General features: G+C 40.2%; 1 protein-coding gene and 1 long non-coding RNA gene across 7 annotated transcripts in view; one reads left to right on the top strand and one right to left on the bottom strand.

Annotated features, from left to right (window-relative positions):
• Positions 1–2,375: 2,375 nt before the first annotated feature.
• LOC135411979 (uncharacterized) lies at positions 2,376–4,862 on the bottom strand. Its single transcript, XR_010429414.1, has 2 exons — positions 4,592–4,862; positions 2,376–4,462 (listed from the first exon to the last, which is right to left on the bottom strand). It is a non-coding gene; the product is annotated as an uncharacterized LOC135411979 (long non-coding RNA).
• PHF3 (PHD finger protein 3) overlaps positions 4,261–19,139 on the top strand; it is a 50,628-nt gene continuing 35,749 nt past the window's right edge. The window contains exons 1-2 of one of the 6 annotated variants that reach the window (XM_064650233.1): positions 4,261–4,417; positions 14,207–14,475. In XM_064650233.1, the coding sequence (XP_064506303.1) occupies positions 14,232–14,475 (244 nt within the window). In that variant the 5' untranslated portion in view covers positions 4,261–4,417; positions 14,207–14,231. Of the gene's footprint in view, positions 4,418–4,918; positions 5,055–14,206; positions 14,476–19,139 lie in introns of those variants that run through there. The other 5 variants (XM_064650240.1, XM_064650239.1, XM_064650236.1 and 2 more) reach the window with 5 other exon arrangements.

Here is a 19,139-nt window from a genome sequence, read left to right as displayed (position 1 = left end):
GATGTGGTCTGCAGTCACTTCCCTTGACTTGTTTGCTTGCTCTCTTTCTCACACAATCTTTGGGTTCAATTTGTCCATCAGGTCCTTTCTGCAAAGCCTCTTTCTTGCCAATTGAGCCCCAGCCTGTACCCGTGCATGGGCTATTACATCCCAAATGCAAGATTTAACAACATAAATGACATCTGTTGCTCTCCATTCCCTGAAGCCATCATCTCCTCTTGTGCTATCAGATTGGTCAGATATAGCTTGACCTTGGTAAATCCAAGTTGGCTTATACGCAGTCCCTTCTTTTTCATGTCCTTCTAGGCTTCCAGAAGGATTTGCTGCATAACCTTCCCAGGAAAGGAAGTGAGGCTGACGGGTCTGTATTTCCCTGGATACTCTTCCTTGCGTTTCTTGAAGGTGTGCAGGTCTCTCCTGTCCTCTCCTCTTTTCTGTTCTACTTGTGTACCATGGCAACATCAGAGGCACACACCCAGTGACATAGTTTTTGTGTCTAGCTAAGGCTGGGATTGAGCCATGCGACTGCAGTTGTCCCTCTGCATACCCATCCTCAGCCTGAGGAGACATGGGAGCAGAGCGCTGCCAGTGTCAGCAGGACACTAAGGCTGAGAACGAATATACTGCAGAGCTGAGTGGTGCACAGCTGGGTCACTACGAGTGCTCCCACATCATATAATGTTAGTGATGCATAGCTGTGGACATTCCCCCTCATTCAGCCTGCGAACACAGTACTGTATAGCTGGAGGTTTGCCAGTTCAGTACCTCTGCACAAGAACAGGGAAAAAAGGAGAAGGGCAGCTTTGGGCCTGTGACAATAACAAATTCTTAGGGGGGAAAAAAATAGGTGGAATAAAATGCAGAATGGATTTCCCAGAGGTTATTGTGCCACACTAAGATTACTAGTTAAACTGGAGGAGGAGACTTAGTAAAATAGTTTTAAGGTAGAAAAAATGGGAGACAATCACACATAATAGCAGAAGGCTGGAGACAGTGAGTGAAATTTCTCAACAATTGATTTGGAAACTGCACTTTTGTGTATGTGTATATATGATTGCAATAAATATATAATAATATATCATACATAAAACCACATCATAGAGATAACTATTTAATTGCACTTTAATAAAACCTAGAATATGATAAAGAATTATGCTGAGGAAGATCAGAATGGCATGCATAGTCCTTGTTATATTTGTCCAAGACAGATGAATTCAAACTAAAACATGTGGTGCTTAATAAGATTTCTTCTCTAGCAGCCTGGAGGGCGATTCGCAATATCAAATTCAAACTTTTAATCTTCTAAGGTCTGTAATTTGATTTTTGCTTTTCAGAATGACATATTGTATGTACTTCATTCATAAATTATTTTATTGCATTTTCCCTTAGTCTATATTTACATTTTTCTTTATTTAGAATCATGTGATTAATTAGCAATTTGCATATTTCTGCACAGCGGTCACCTGAAGGTCTCTTGGTTCTGTGCTCTGCCATATTCAACAGAACAGTCCCACAATCCAGCAATCCCATCAGAAAGGCACACTGGCAGTTTCTATGCCTCTGTTTTACTAATTTACTAAAATTAAGTTTTACTAATTTACTCCCATATAATTGCCTCCACAGAAGATAAAAATTAAGGTAAATAGGACTGGAGTGAAATCTCAAGTACTCAGAGAATTAGTAACTCTAGCAGCAGTTCCATAGGCAAGTGCCCAAGCTAGTTTGATGGGTAAGTCTCAAAGGCCTGTTTTGTGCTGGCTATCGAAGTTTGTTTGTTTTCCTCCAGTGCTCCAAAACTTCATTCGAGGATTTTTTTTCCCTGTTTTACACCAATCTCTGCAAATAACTGCAACTCCTCTTGTTTCTGGGATAAAATGTCTTTTTCTTCAGTCTTGAATCTGTGTATTCCATTGGATAATTTTTAATAGCTTGTAGCTTCTGCACATTTCATCTCTCTACTAAAATCTACCTTTAGTCATAAAATCAGTGGCTAAACACCCTTCAGAACCTTGCCTTTGTTCACCAAGTTGCATTGTCAATTTTAAAAGCCACAGTCCCTTTCACCTGTGGAACTGAATGTTTTTCTGCTGCTTTCTAGGTTAGGACATGCAACTGCTGTTTGATCCAACAACTGACAGCTGATAATGAGTCTTTATGTAGGGAAAGAGAATGATCTTGTCTTAAACTTGGTGGAAACTGGGTAAAGGGGAACATGTTCTAGTTCCTATACTAACTAATGCAAGGAAGGTTGGCAACGAAAGGAAAAATAGCATGAAGACCAGATATTCTTAATCAAAAGATGTAGATTTGCACTATGGGACTCGAAAATTTTAATTATTGGCTGTTACTGTTCTGCATTTGCAAAAGTCAAAGAATTGTTATTACAACAAGTAATTTATTTCAGAAGTCTAACTTTGTATGACATTCTAGGAAGTTACGCAATTTACAAAATAAATGAAGCACCTGGGTTTTAAAATAATTTAAATCAACTATCTTGAGAAAATACATACAGACATACCCAGACAATAGAATGATGTTCCTGTGAGATGTTGTTTGAACAGTTATTGACCTACTGCTATAACATATCTCAGCTTTTGACAGTAGCAAATACTGCCCTGCAGCAGGGGAGAAAACCTGTTTTTCCACCACCATACCCAATACATTCTTTATCCAGTTAAGCGTATTTCTAACTCCTTTCCACACTTTGACAACTGGAGAACTAGTAATTAACACTCAAAAGTGACCATGTTTAAGGCCAGTATGATACCTGTGTATAGTGTATTTTCAAAAACTCCATTTAGAACAAAAAACATAGAAAGGTGGGGAAAGGCTGTAAGGAAAATAATTCAGGAACATCTTGGAAAGAGGCTAAATAGAGACTTGGAACTGTAAGCAAAGAAACTGCCTTCTACTGCTTTTTCTTGTGTTCAGGGCACTAGCAGACTGTTTCCTAAAAATAAATAGGTTGCTTTCCAATGGAAACAATTTGCAAGATCTGGACTATTACCAAGGAGCTCATGTGTAAAGGGACATGATAAAAATATTGCAAGGAAAGCTAGCAGATGGTGCAGTTGAAATTGTGTACACCTGGTCTGTCACTGTATACAAAGATCTCTGTAATACCTATGAAACTGGCCATTGGGGTCCATTTTTTTTTTTAAATGTGAAATCAAACTGTTACACAGGTGCCACAGGTGGGCAAGTTCACTATATAAATGACACACAATTGTGACTATAAAGGGACTGGCCCAGTGTGGTCACATCAAAAGTGCATGCTCTGTTAAACTGAGATGGGTCACTGGAGTTATGTGACTTTTGACAGTGTAAAGAAAGAACTGAATAGGGCAATTAACAATGATCAGATTACCAACAGTGCTTTGCCTGCTGCTTGTGTCAAAAGTAATGAAATCAAAAGGGCTGAATGCTGGAAAATTTGTGCAATCCAAATGTGTTTAACTGAATTTTGCTCCAGATAGTAAAGACCTTCTGAAACTGGGAGAAAACCGAAAAAAACCCAACATGTCGTGATTTGCATAATGGTGATTTAAGAATCATATCACAAGGGAGAAAAAAAAAATATGAGTGGGTTAAAAACTGTGCTCTGCTTCAAAGGTGTTACTGTTTTGTTGCAACTACCCTGTGTGGTGCCTGAAAATATTGCTGTGTTACCATGCCTTCAGTTTAATGCTTCCTTTTTACTGTGATGGTAGCAAGAGAAATATTTAATGTATTCCAGCCTTCGTAGCACTACAGAAAGCCCTAGAGAACACACAACTCAAAGACTCAAAACAGAACTGAAAAAAAGAAACTAAAGGAAAACCAATGCATTTTAACTTCATCCTTCTTTGTCTTGATGTTTGCATTTCATTACAAAATATGAGGAATATGTAAAGGCAGCATTAATATAGTCATCCATAAGATAATTCTAAATTTGATTTTTAGAAAGAACATTGTGTTTCTCTTTTGGGGGTGTTGAAACTTGATACATGCAGTAACCAGCCTGTACTGCACCTTATGCCAGCCATCAGAACTGGGAACAGCATAACCAGCGCTGCATTTAGCTAATGCTATAATGCAAACTAGAAAGAGAGTCCTGCTCTTGGATAACATTACGTAGCGATCAAACTACTCCAAGTTCGGATGCCCTGACAAACACACGTTAGCGGCCCCTCTGGTGTGGATTCATGTAAATGTGCGCCGCGGGTCCCGCCGTGCACGAGGAGCGGCTGTTCCCGGGCAGAGGCGGCCGAGGCGAGAACGCGCGCCCACCAACAGGCAGCACGAGCCGTGTCCGCCCGGGGCCGACGGGCTCCGGAGGCTGTTCCTGTTCCACACGTAGGAACGGACGAGCCCAGCATATCCAGCGCCGAAGGAATCCGCCCGGGACCGCCGGCGCACAGGACGGAATAACAAGCAGGTTGTGTAACACGGGCCGCGCCGAGCAGGGGGTGGCAGCTACTCCCTGCAGACAAAAGGCCACATCATTGCGCACCCTCCGCTCAGAGCGTGTATATCGCCCACCGGGGCCGCGGCCTACGGCTCCCGCGCCGGGGCCTGACGAGGAAAACCCTCCCGGCCGCCCTCCACCCACCGTCCCGCAGGCTCAGCCAGGCCTGTGAGGCCACGGCCGGGCCCGCGGCTGCCACCGAGGGCCTCTCGCTGTTGCAGCCCCCGACCCCAGCAGAGCCGCCCGGGCCGCCCACGGGCACTGCCGGCTCTCACGGCGCCTCCCGGGGCCGCCGGGCCGGGGCAGTGACGTCACTGAGCGGGGGGTCCCGGCCGCTCCCGCAGAGCGCCTGCGCGGCGCGCCCCCGCCTCCAACTGCCTCGCTCCAACGGCGCCGTCACGTGAGCGGCCTGGCCCCGCGCGCCGGACGCCGCGGGGGCGCGCACCGGCGGGGCAGCGGGCACGCGGCCGCCACCGGGCCGGGCGCGACCACGCGCGCGCGGGCCCCCGCAGAGCTGCGCGCGCCGCCCGCCCGCCCTCCCTCCGTTCGGCGCGGCCGCCGCGTCCCTTCCCCCGCGGCCGCGAGGCAGCGCCGGGCGGCGGAGCGGGTGAGTGACCGTGGGCGGCGGCGGCGGCGACCGGGGCGGGCAGGCAGGGAGGGAGCGGGCGAGGGTGGAGGCGGAGGGCCCCGCCGCGCTGCGCGGCCTCGCCCAGCCCTCGCCGGGCCGGACAGCGCTGGGCCGGGCCTGCCGCGGCGGCGGCGGCGGCGGGGCCGCGGCCTGTGCTGGCCGGGCCTGTACAGTCGGAGGGGCCTACAGCACGGGCTGGGCAGGGAGGCGGTGCCGCCGCCCGCACTCGTGCGAAGGCGACCCGCGGTCCGGCCGCGGGCCACCAGCCGAGCCCCAGCCGCCCCGCTCGGCTCGGCCCGGGCGCGGCCTGGCAGTGCTGGCGCGGCTGTCACGGAGGCTGCGGCCCGCGGGCCCCGGTCCGGCCGTGCCCGGCTCCTCTCCCGGCCCGTGACATGGCGCTCCGGCCTCGGCCTCGCTACCTCTCGGCCCCCCCGTGTCCGTGCGGGACCTGCCGCAGGTTCCCTGCCCGGAGCTGTGTCGCTGCTGCTGCGGGCTCCCCCACACCGCCTGCCCTGCCCCGCAGGTGCCACGTTTTGACCCTTCTTAGCAACGCTTGTCCCTTGCCACCCTCTGAGCCACCGATATCTTCTTGCCCCATACAAACCCGAGGAACAAATACCAATTTAGATTCTGCTGTTCTTCCTGCTCTTGTTCTGACCTGTTCCGGGCTCCTCCTCCTGTCTCCCTTACTTAGCATCACCAAAAATTCCTGCATTTAACTGTTACATATAGTAATCCACAGTAGGAAGTGCAGGAGAAAATGTGGTCCACAGCAGTACCTGGGGGATTCAGTGGCCTGGTGGTGTTTCCAGATCCTATTCTGGGATTAAGTGCTCTTTCTGAGGCAGTGTGTCTGCACTTATTGCTTGCTACTGCAATGCAAATAATTAATAACTCTCAGGCTTTAGTAGAGCCATCACTCGCGTGATTGTGAGTGTGCATTCTCTATGGTCTGCACAATGGAGACCTGTTAGAGCCGTGTGAGGAGGGTTTGGAAGAAGAGCACTTTGTGCAGAATAGGTTGAGTTAGTAGAAATAGCCAGTAGAGTGAAGCATAAAAACGAGCAAGGAAAGACAGAAATATGGCGTGACAGGAGCTATACCATACAAATTGTAGTTGTGATATTGTCTTTTATGTAGCTGTTAATCCATTACACAATTTTTATATGTTTGCTTTTATAAAAACATATGCTAGTGTTGCTAAACAGTTGAAATATTTTAGGATTTAATGTAAGGATGGTAAACATATGGCATCTCTTTAATACCACCGATTCATAGTTTGTTTTGCTTAATTAATCTGTTGCAGTTTGGGACACAATATAAGGACGACCTTGAAAACATAGATATTTATATTTCTTGGAATAATTGGAGTGGTCCTTACGCTTAGTGTATATCCCACAATGAAGCTCTCCTTTTTGCTGTACCAAGTAGCTTCTGCTTTTAATTTTTATAGTTGGCTTGAAAGACTATACATATAAATATGGGGTTCTGAACACCTAAGTTTTTTTTCAGCTATTATTGCCTGTTACTCAGTCATTCAGTTTTTATGTGCATTTTACATTTGCAAACCCTCAGAAATTTTAAGCTGCTGAAAGGGCACCTTTTGGTGGTATGGCACAAACCATGTTGTCTAGATCTCATTCAACACAGTTAGCTGAAGTAATGCAATACAGTGGTAAGATGTTTCAAAGAGAACAGAAGCTCTAACACATCTTACCTGACATACCTCTTTAAAGAGAGGCTTAGCTTTACTGCTGTTATTGTGCTAAGAGTTGAGCTGATGTATGCCATATGAATTTTTTTATCTGTTATTTAATGAGAGTTTGTATTTTCCTTGGTCAGTGTAAATATTGTTAAACCCAAGTTTTAAAAATACTAGGGGGAGAGGTACATTATATTAGAAGCTCTTTTTTTATGATAAGGGAATATTTTTGAAAGGTAATATTATGAAGTAGCAATGATGAAGTTCTCTAAATAGACATAGGAGTGCTCATTATATAGAAGCAAAAAGTGAGAATTACAGACATTGTGCCACATCCACCTGAGTGGCGTCAATATAGCTATGTGATGGATGGTATATTTCCATTACAAAACTTCATAAGACTTAGCCATTAAGCTTTTAACAATTTCTGAAAAAATTAAACAAACTCTAATTCTAATGTGTGTTTCCAATGAACCATTATGAGAGAGACAGTGAGAAATTCAAAAGATATTACAAATGAAATTGTTCTCTGGGGTGACTGACAAATAATCGGTGTAACCTGTTACACGGTTTAATGCTTATACTATGTTGCAGGAGAAAATACTTGAAACAATTATTAAGGTGGAAGGAGTTCAAGAGCATGACAGTAGCGATGGAAATATAATCTGCCTTTGTCTTTTTCTTTTTGGGAAATGTCTCTTGGTAGTGAGTTAAAAAATTCTAGAGGTATATGCAGTGATGAAGAGATTCATAAAATTATGTATAATCTTTAATTATGCTTAATTTTTTGGGGATTCAGGAGTACTCGCTGGTGGGACAGTCCAGCAAAGAAAAATGGTGTACTTAACACTTCACAGTTTAAAGACTTTACATTTCACATTTTATATTTACATATTCTACATTTCACAACGTAAAGACATTTTTATGACGTAACACAATTTCTAGTGCAGCACTATGTACCTCTTCTAGCTATAAAGTGAGGGTGAGGAATATATTTTTGGGGGGAAGTTACACTGTTCAAAACATAACTGTTAAGATGATTTTCAGTGATCTGATAATTTGATATTGTATGATTAAGAAAAGGTTTCTTTGTACTCTTTCTGCATTTCTTTGTCTTCTAATTAAGTCCTTTTGTTTGAAATTTACTTTCACTTCCTCTTCACTGAAATGAGATACAGTTATGAGTGGTGAATGTAAGTATTTCATATAGGGAAGGTTTAATAAAGCAAATATCTTGAGCTCTCTGTCCTCTTACTACTTGCTATCATGATATTTCAAAGATCTGCTCTGTCAGTGAGGGGAGCAGCATATAACTTTAGGTTCTAGGTAGATTTTGGGATGTGGTTGTTATTTGGTATGTCTCTTGAGATTTTAGTAGCAAGGTGGTGAAGTTTGAGTCAGTTGGTGTCTAAAGACTTTAGGGTGGAGGGAACACAAAAATGGTATAGAGGAGCTGATTATGAAAGAAATGCTCAGATTTACTTTCTTTGGTCTTTAGCAGGGCTTTGGTTTTGGTGCCACTGAAAGCTAGATCATAAATTTTAAAAGAGGGATTAAATTAATAAATACTAAATAGGGGATTTACCGCATATGATATTTATGAGTTGATGTTTCTAAATTTGTCAGTGTATCTGGTCTTCCTTTACGGCAGTACTGATGTTTCAAATAAACCTGTTGCGTACATGTTGCTGTTAGGCAGGTCTTTGCCAGTGTCCTGTTTAAGGAGAGATAGATGAATGAGGAAGATCAAATTTGATGATGCTTAAAGACTAAAGGTCAGTAAACCATAGAACTTTTGGATGGAATATCCATTTTTTGAGTAGGGACACTGAAATTTTCTTTTAACAGTTCCAGACATGTTTTTGTGGCTAGGTTGTAGTTCATGTGCTCATAAATCATATTGCTTATTTCATCAAAAATGTTTTGTCAGTTAATTTAATTCTCAAAGACCACCTCAGATGATGGGTTTCGAGTCAGCGTGAACCAGAGTAGAAAGCAGCTTGATGTTGGAGTTCAAAGTCACCAGAAAGTTGTCAAGTTTATGTCTTCTTCCACTGATGCACTGTCTGGTATTGATTTGCTTTTTTGTCCAGTGATGTATTTAGACTGTGAACTCTGTAAAATCTGTTACTGCAGAAGACCTGGGTCTCAGTTCTGGCTTTTGGTACTGTAATATCCATAAATGTTGTCACAAGGTGTGCAGCTTCTGGTGCTTAAAACATAGATACACGGCAACTTAGCATTAATTTTCAGTTAGGTGCTTGTGACCTTTAAAGTTTTGTGTACGAGGGACGAGGAGGATTGTATGAGAACGTGTTGTGCATCAGGGCTTTGAAGCAACCTTCATTGGTAGGTGGGTTGTAAGTGTCAAGGTATCAGCGATCCCATTGGTGGTCTGACATCACAGCTCCAGTGAACAAAGAGAAACATTTAAAACTTTAGTGCTGTTTTTTGGGTACAGTAGTTACCAAAAGACATGGGCAAGGGATTTTTTTTTAAGATGCCTGTGTTATTAGCTAATTTCATGTCAATGAAAGTGCAGTTTCCCTCTTTTGATGAAAAGTTTTTGTTGGTTATTGTTACTTACTGATTCTTTTGTAACAGTGCTGGGTCAGCTTTTCCCATGTGTTTTGACATTAAGGTGCTATTCATGCAAGTAGCTGCATTCCTTTTGTTTGCTTTTCTGACCGGAGTTTACTACTACTACATGAAGAAATAAACATAATAAGGATTGTTTATTGAGTCTGTTACTGTTGTTATGACTAGTCCTTGCTCTCTGTCACTTGGTGTGCGTAAGCACAAGAGACCAGGTCTTGTATTTTGAATGTTGTGATATTTCCTACATAGTCCAGTCAATAACTAGATTTACAAAAGCTTTTAAAAGCACTAGGCAGATTCAGTGAATTGGAAATGACAGACACTATTCAGAAAGATACATCAATGAAACGGAAGGAATTCTAGTATTGTTATGGTATCTTCAGCAGTTTCAGGCTCACTGATTCAGGTGGGTCAGTAAAGTAGGTAGGATCTTCAGCATCTAGGATTTTGAGTTGCCCAAATAAGCAGTGTGAGCTTTTTTTATTTTTTTTGTTAGATTCCTTCAGATTTTTGCCCCTCCTCATTCCCAATTCTTGGTTGTATATACAGTTTGTGTTCATCCCTGCTTGAGGTGGATTTTAGATAAGAAACATGCTGAGGCAGTTGAATATCTCCACTAAACTGTTTTTCTCTGTTGCAATAAGAAAATAATACAACAGGAACTGACATAATTCTTTCCCTCTTTTGCAGACAAACTAAGCAGTGAAAAACCTTAAAGAAGTACAGTATCTTGTGTCCAGATGCTAGTCTTCCTCCCCTTCTAAGATTAGTTTGAAAGGATATGCTTGTTTGAGATATCTCTTTCTTTCCTTAGCAAGTGATCATTCTGGCTATTTGCCTCTTAATTTTGGAAAGTCATGTTAGCTGTTAGAGATATAATGAAAAAGTAGTAAATGGAGAGAAGATAAAAATCTACCATAGCGATCCTAGTGCATGTTTATTTTGTACCAGTATTGGTTATGACATATCTAGCTTAATTAATTCAAAAAACTGAAGAAATTACTTCCTTAAGTTGGAAGATTTAGACTGTAAAAGAAAACGATGTTGAGAGTATGAAATTTTATGGTAAACATAATATGGGGAAAATTCCATGTTTAACTGTTGTGCTTTCTAACACATAGTTTATAATGTTGGATCAATCACTTAGTGATGAAAGATGTGGGTTGGTGGGTTACTTCTTTGTAATTGCTGCAGTGTTACTTCTCTAATTGTTGCTCTTATTTTTGCAGTGGAGGGGCTGTTTGAAACAAATCAGTAACAAAAGTGTAAGAGAAGTGTACTTTATTTAAGGAACTGAGGAGAAAGCTCTCTATACTTTTAGCTTTTCTTTATGGTGAGCTCTTATTGTACCCACTCTCTTGTCTGTTGCTGTGCTGTGGCAGTCTCAGTACGTGCCCTGATGCTCCAGGAGCCAGCAGGTGGGTTTCACTGAGCCTGGCTGGGCCTTGCTCCTTTGCCTCATTTGTGAACATTCCTCACTGGTTCTGCATGCAAATCACTTTTCATATTCTGTTGCTTCTGATTAACTACCCAGTGGGAAAGCACTTCTGAATTACTGTGCAATGGGAGTACACTTGGTATGTGCGTGTCTGCTGTGAGTGATGCTGAGGCACTGGCCATTAGGGTTCAAGTGGAGGACACAGCTGCGTTCCAGGGTAGTAATACATTCTTCCTTTGAGGGGTTAGACTTATTTTTGGAAATAAGTGATCATGAAAAACTTTACTGTGCCTTTACCTGTACCTCTGGCTATTTTTCCTGTTATTCAAAGTGTTTCAAATGCAAAATAAACCATTCAAAATTCATACACTTGAGGCATTGTGTAAGGGAAGATTTTGGTTTTTTTGCAGCAACTGTTTCTAACAGTCATCTGTGTAGCTAAAGAAGTCTGTCTTTAATCGTCAGTCCCACAGATTCTACACTTCCTGTGGTAGTTAATCTAGTAATGTCAGAAATAATTTTCTAAAATAGCTTGGTACTGTACAAATTATGCAAAGAACTGCACAGTGGTTTCTTGAACCAGGTAAAGCAAAATTTTGATTTCATGTGGTTTACTGGCACAGCCTCTCTATTTTAAAAATTGTAGAACAAATCCTTTAATCTTAGATTTTGTGGTGGTAGGACTTATATGCAACCCCCCTTCTTTTATATCTGTACAATGACTTCTCATTGCAAAATTTGGATAGAAGTTATACTTGATCATAAACTCCTGCTCGAGAAATAAAGGTTTCAATAAAATTCCTCTTGAATTTTCTCTGCTAGCTGCTTGCGCATCACTGGAGGTGGCTGTGGCCGCTGCACGTGTAGTTGCTTTGACAGTTACTTTGCAGTGCTTTTAGTATTCTGAATGGCTGCGTGGTAGTCTTGCAAAACTGTAGGTAATCTTTTTTTTTCATTACATTACTGAAGACAGAAGTTAATTTCTGTCAGCAGCAATTTTTGTAGCAAGAGTTAACATTCTGCTCAAGGTTTGCTACTTAACATTGCTCTTAAGTTCAGTGGTCAGCACCGCTTTGGTAACAGTGATATTTGAGTAACAATTATGTAAATGTTCTCCTATCCAGAAAAAATCTTGAGATATTTTACTGTAAATGTGTTCAAAGCCTCTGTCACTTTTTAATTTTGGATACAAAAGGTTTCTTACATTCTCACACAGGGGTTCTATTGCAGTGTCACTTATGCTTGTTAGTGTCAGGGTTCACCATCATGTGGCTGTTACTGTTGTGCTCATGTAATATTAATATGAAAAAAACCTGTCATTACAGGAAAGTGCTTTAAAGCACTGTATTGGGGCATTTGTAATTATTTTCTTACTTGGAGCCACTGCACTTCTTGTAGTTTATGCTGTGTAGTATCAAATTGTTGTAACTACTTGGCATAATAGTAAAAACAGATTGTACAGTGCAGCATAGTACCTGTTCTATCAGTTTACTGCTTCATTTGTTGCCAGATTTGGAAATTATTTTTATAACTTCAAAACCAGTGTTGAATGCTATAGGTGCTGGAGGGTGTGGTGTATATATGTAGATGCATTGCATTGCTTGATAAAAGCAGTCCATTTTTTGATGAGGGAGCTTTCAAAGTATGATGTACCTGCTGCTTAAGGCTATTACCTGCTTACTGAATGCATCTGATTTGGCCAGACTTTCCTTCATGCTACCTGTTTGGTCAGTAGGACCTTGTGTATTAGAGTGTTCTGTTGTGGTTACTGTGTAGAAATTGTAAAGATACCATGCTCTGCAAAGACACAGTGCCATACCTGACCATTGTTTTCTTCTGAGCTGCCCTATGGGAGAAGGAAGAAAGAGTGTCATGTTTAAGAAAAAAAACCACCAAAAAACCAACAAAATCCCACAAGCAAAGAAAAAACCCACCCTAACGAAACCCACTCAAAATAAAACATCATGCTAAACCTGTAGTTTTTGTAAACTTGTGAAATAAAATAAATTGCATAACTATTTATGTTATACAGGTTGAAATTGTAGCAGAGCTCTTATATGTATCTGGCTGAGATATTCCTGGTTGATTGCTAAAACAAAAATGTCCCATTGATGCATACAAGGAAGCATACTTACTGTTCTATTAAGCATGAGTAAGTACTGGATTTATTTAGTTGCAGGTTGCTGGAATAGTGATCTGTAAAGTAATTCAAGCACTGCAAACTTTAATTCTCACTTGTCATTTTCCTTTAATTAGTGTGCTCATTCTAGGAAAAAAATCCTTTTTAGTCTGTGGGAGGAGGATGATAAAGGAATGAGTAGGAGAGTATGTGTCCTTTTTCTGTTTCCAAAAGCTTGAACAGCTTTGTGTGCCAAAACCAGTCTCCCAGGCTATTCTGTATGCCTAATTGAGCCAGGCACTATTGCACAACTCCATTTTCCTTGCCTGTCTCACCATGTTTATCATAATTATCTCTCACCACTCTAAGTATATGCTGAGGAAAAACTTCTGAAGAAATGTTTTGTTGACTTTTTTCCCTTCTATTGTGTAGTTATACATTCTTATTAGTTGAATCTCTGCTGCAATAGTTGCATTTCTGCTGCATTGCAAAGAAGGTCTAGAAAACAGGGAATCCTTTGTAAAGTGTAGATACCATCTTTGAATACAGTTCCTTAGGTAAACTTCCAGAAATGTACCTAAATTTCTTCAAAATTTAGGTTTTTAAGAGGCTACTGACCCTTTGGAAGTCAGCTCAGAATTCTCAGATTTTCATATAAAATTTCTGTAATTTTATTGAATGTATTGATAGGTGAAAACTAAGAGAGAGAAAACTTTGCTGTATAAAAGTAGTAACTTCCTGTAAGTACTTGGTAGTTGCTCTTTGAACAGAAATACAGTGTTTCTTAGTAGTATATAGTAGTAGTGTGGCAGGCTCTGAAACCTTGTCAGCTCCACTGATGTTAGTGGAAGCTGACCTCACGTTTTTACATTTGAAGATGAGGAAAGACGCTTGCTCACAGTGCTACTAACCATGTTCACTTGTTGATTTCCTACTCCTCTGATGTCCCACCTCCTTGGGTTGGTTAAGGTTTAAACAAATTTTAGAAAGGAGTTATACACACTCTGTAGAAGTGGCAGCACTCTGATGCTGATAGCAGAGATTATATTACTTAGCATGGAATTTCTTTTAAAAATAATCAGGGAGTTGATTTTTAGTTATGCAGTGGGCCATGCTAAGCCATAAGCAGATTTTTTTAAAAAATTTTTTTTACAATTCTGAAATACCTTAAGCATTTTTTATAAGACACAAAAGCCAAAACAGTTTGCTGGTTTCTTAGGTATTTTACAATTTGTAGCTTATTTTCTTATGGTATTTTTCTTGTCTTTCTATAGGGCTGAAAGACACACAGGAGTCTTCATGGATATAGTTGATACATTTAGCCATTTAATTCCTACTGAACAATTAGATGATGCCCTATTTCTAGGATCCAACCTGGAGAATGAAGTCTGTGAGGATTTTAGTACAAGTCAAAATGTCTTAGAGGATTCGCTGAAGAACATGCTCAGCGATAAGGATCCTATGCTAGGATCTGCAAGTGCCCAGTTCTGTTTGCCTGTTTTGGATAGCAATGGTCCCAATTTCCAGATGCCTTGTTCTACAGGTAAATCTTACAATTTTTTAAGATTACAATTTAAACAATTTAAAATACAGCTATACTCTACTTCTGACCCTTTTTTATAATGTAGAAATAATAAGTTGGGATCTCTGTCTCCTTCCTGCCCTTTTTGATGTGCTGCTTACATGCTTGGCATGTAAACTGAGCAGTTCTTTTTAATTTTATAGTGTAACAATAGAGGAGGGCTCCTATCACAAGTAACCTAGGCTTTGAGTGTGTGTGAGTATTCCCAGTGAAAGCTGTGATTTGTTTAGTGTAAGTACTGTGCCTGATCACTGAAGTTACTAGTTGTCTTGAAAAATACCGTATTTCTGGATTAGCAGTAGGAACATGAGAGTTGTACAAATTACTGCTCTAACCTCAGGATTATTTTGTTGGTGCTAGGCTGCCTGGTACTCAGCTGATACTGGATTCAGGTGTTTTGCTTTGGTTGGCTTCAAAACCCTGGAAAGATAATACAATTTTGTTTGGAATATCTGATTTAGAACCAAAATAGAGTGAAGTTTTAAATAAAAATAATCTTAGGAGTTGTGGAGTAGTTTTGGAAGATCAAAAAACCAAAAAGGGATGATAAAAGGGATGATCCAATCACTAAAATTATTTATATTTATGAATAGTTAGAATAATTATACTGAATTTGGTGTAAGAGACAAAAATATACTCTATTCTTAGTAATGTTCTTTATTTGATGGGAAGTTTAAAAAAATTATTTGTTAGGTTCATTACTGAGAAGTGTTGTAGATTAATGCAGTTAAGTGATTATATCAACATTTAACTTTTTATCTAGCTAGTAATAGGTAAATTCTGACCTTCACTAAATTAAGTGGTATTACAGCATGGAGAAGTGTAAATCAAAGATTTTATTGATTAAGTAATGAAAAAGTTAACTACAAAGCTAAAACAAGGTACTTGATTCTTTTACTACTTCAGTAGAACATTCTTGAGGCCATTCTTAATGCTTTTGTTTACTCTTGCTGTAGTCTGTGTTCTTACACTTTCTTGTCTGTAACCCACCAAACAAAACTGTATCCCTTTTAATGTGCATAGGACTGTACAATGTACACAACCAAATCAAATTCCACCAAAGCCAATGATGCCCATTCCCGTGTTGTACTGCATCCTGTGCATCCTTCAGTAAACCTGTAGTGCATTTAAAATGTTGGACTAATTAATAGGGATATTTTGGAAGTTACGGAGAAACTTTTGGGGGCTTTTTGGCATATATTTCTCCTGAAAGTGATCAATAGTGAATAATTAATACTATTAATACTTAAATCATCATAATTAATTTTTAAGGTCCATAAAAAGTAAGTGAGCTAATGCATTTACTTGGGGGCTACTATTCCAGGCTGTCTGCAGACTAAGGGAATCAAAACTGATTTGATTTATGCTGAGTTTGTGAATTTAATGTTTTGTTTTTAAATCTGAAAGCAGCAAGAACAGAGCCACATTTCAGGAAATAAACTAAACCAAGCAATTTGGAATTAATGTAGGTGTCCAAAAAGACATGAACTGTTCTTGCTGTTGTTCTTTGTAGGTCTTGATAACAACTGTCCTTATTCTGATATGATGCAGTGCATACTTAAAATTTTTTAGTTAAGAATAACGGTTATGCCTTTGAAGTAAACTTTCTTTACTTGTCTTTCTTCAGAGTTCATATAGTTTGTAATTTATTTGATTTTCTGATGCAGTTGGTGATCTAACACGGCTGATGTAGTCTGCTGGTAAGAATGCTGTCGTGCAAGATGATGGTACCCTTAAAAATTAACCCATACAAAACCTGTTTTTTCCAGACAGGTTAGATGGAAACTCACCAATTTATTTAAAACTCTCACTCTCAATTTATTTATAACTCTCACCACAAAACTTGCCTTACTGTATTTTTAGAACTACAACACTGATGGCATTTCTTACAGTCTTGATTTCATTCCTGAAGAAAAGAGTTAATTTTTCCCAGGGGCACAAATTTATTTACCACAATTTATTCTAGACCTTCAAACAATACTTTGCACAACTCATGCCTAGACTATTAAACAGTTTAAGAATAGGAGTAAACTACTCATGGAAATTAATTCACAGGGCCAGCAGAGGACAGATTTATCATGCTTGCTGCTTCTTGAATAACTGCTTTGTAGAGTTGTTAAAATGGTGAAGATTTCATGGTCCAGCTTATTTGATTTCTGTGAGCAAGCTGAAGAGATAAAGGTAATAATAGTTGGACTGAAGAGGTGTTTTAGCTAAAATGGTATTAGGTCTTCTTGATAAAGTGGAGGAGCAGAAGGCATGGCTCACTAATACTTTGAAAGCAGGTTTGAACAGAGTTCAAGAGTATTTGGAAACCTATGCACAAACAAGATACTGTCTTTGTATGCCTTCAACCCAGGATGTTAACTGTGAAATTTCTGAAGTGAACCTTGAGTATGTGTGAGTAGCAGAAGCTCTGAGAAAGGATTGTTTCAGGCCTACTTCTTACCCACATACCTGATTTCTCAGGATTGTGACAACATTTTCTCTGCTTTATTTCTGAGATCAGGTATTTTTGTCTAAGAACTCCTTCACTCTTGATCTTAAGTTGGTTTTGAGTGTGGGTTTGTTTTTTGCTTTGTTTCTTACTGTTGTACTGACATTAGTTTTTGTTGGGAGTTTTTACAGGCCTAATCCAAAGTTATTCATCAACATGTCTTGCTCAGCTTTAGGGCTTATATTGCATAGCATTCATCATGGACTAAGCTTTATGTTAATACTAAGATCTTTTTACAGTTATCTGACTGTATGTGATGGACACTTGTAGCAGTTGATTGTATGTCTTTAAAACAGTTCAAGTGCATGTCTATAAGACAGAAACACATAGAATTTTGTGAGCTGAAGTTTGATTTCCAGTCAATGCTTGTTAGAGGCATCTATCTAAAAAATGCAGGTTTTTTAATTTGAATTATAAATGTGTCTTTTGGGGAGAACAGTAACAAAATCATAGAATGGTTTGGGTTGGAAGAGAAATAGAATGGTTTGGGTTGGAAGAGAAAGGTCATCTAGTCCAGCCCCCCAGCAATGAGCAGGGACATATTCAACTAGATCAAGTTGCTCATAACCGTGTCCAGCCTGACCTTGAAGGTTTCCAGGGATGAGGCATCTGCCACCTGTCTGGGCAACCTGTTCCAGTGTTTCACCACCCTCATAATAAAAAAAGTTCTTCCTTATATCCAGTCTGAATCTACCCTGTTTTAGTTTAAAACCACTACCCCTTGTCCATCACTACAGGCCATACTAAAAAGCCTGTCCCCATTTTTCTTAATAAGCCCCTTTTAAGTATTGAAAGGCCACAATAAGGTGTCCCCCTGTTCTCCATGCTGAATAACCCCAACTCTTTCAGCCTTTTTTCAAAGGACAGATGCTCCAACCTTGCATTCATTTTTGCTGCCTCCTCTGGACTCACTTCAACAGGTCCATGTTTGTCTTGTACTGAGCATCTCAGTCAGCAGTACTGGTATATGACAGATAGCAAGGAATATGATAATGGATGTTTGTTGCCTGTCTATTTGTAGGAAGAACTATATCACTTCCAGTAAAAATAATCTCATGTTTGTCTTGGCCTGAATCCAGATTGTTCTGGATCTAAATAGTTTCTTCAGTTAGGTGACATTATTGGTCAGACAAAGACCAACAAAAGCCAAAGACAGAGTTGACCAAACTTGCTGAGCTTGCTCTGTAATTGCCACTGACTAATAGAATGGGATTGTCTTTTTCAGATCTGATTGAATAATTACATATTTGGAGAAGACAAGATTCTTTGCAGGTGATCCTGGTAATGGTTTTGAGCAGAGATAGAAGTAACTTTTTATGACCCTCTCAGAAGCTGGATAGAATAGGGGTCAAATTAACAGATGTTACGCTGAAATGCTTTTAGAATGTGTTTGCAAAGAGTGACTGCTAAACTGCAAAGATGTAGTTAAGTTGCTGGTTTATGGAGTTAGACTGAGCAGATTGCTGCTCTTATGGCACAGTTAGGAAGTGCTCTGTTATTTTTGTGAATCAAGGTACAATCCACAGGTTTTACTCACTGCAGCTCATAGGAGCTTAGCAGTAATGGAGGCCGTCTGAAGTAGGTATTAGCAGAAAGACCTCTTGTTGATACTAGAAATGGATATAATTGTTCTCCTTGACAGTTAAAGGACAGAATTTGGCAAAATGAGACTTTTGAGAAACAAATGAAATCCAAGTTCTTGAAGCAATCAGAAGGGTTTCAAGTTGTATTTTAGGTGCCTCTCTGCTTCTTTTTATCAATTTAATCAGGTGTCTGTTCCTCCAAGCTCTGAATGACCAACATAGGAAAGCAGATTACACAGAACAGCTCTTGGCCATCTTAAATGTTTTGGTGGTGTGAGTGGATATGGAAGTGTGGGTTTGGGGTTGCTTTGTTGTTTTTTTTTCACTCTTTCTGAGCAATTCCTTGATGAGAAGTAGAAACTCTGAAGTTTAGATATGACATAACTCTTGAGAGCAACACATTTTTTTTCAACTTTGTATGGTACCCTAGTGATGGGTTTTCTGTTTTGTTCTGTTCTTGCTGGAAGCTTAGCCACCTGTGAGCATAGCAGGTCAAAGTGGTCACATGCCAGTGAGCTAAATAATCAACATTCTTACAAAATTGG

The sequence above is a fragment of the Pseudopipra pipra genome, chromosome 3 (assembly GCF_036250125.1).
Source record: "Pseudopipra pipra isolate bDixPip1 chromosome 3, bDixPip1.hap1, whole genome shotgun sequence".
NCBI lineage: Eukaryota > Metazoa > Chordata > Aves > Passeriformes > Pipridae > Pseudopipra > Pseudopipra pipra.
This window is presented reverse-complemented; position numbering and strand designations above follow the sequence as displayed.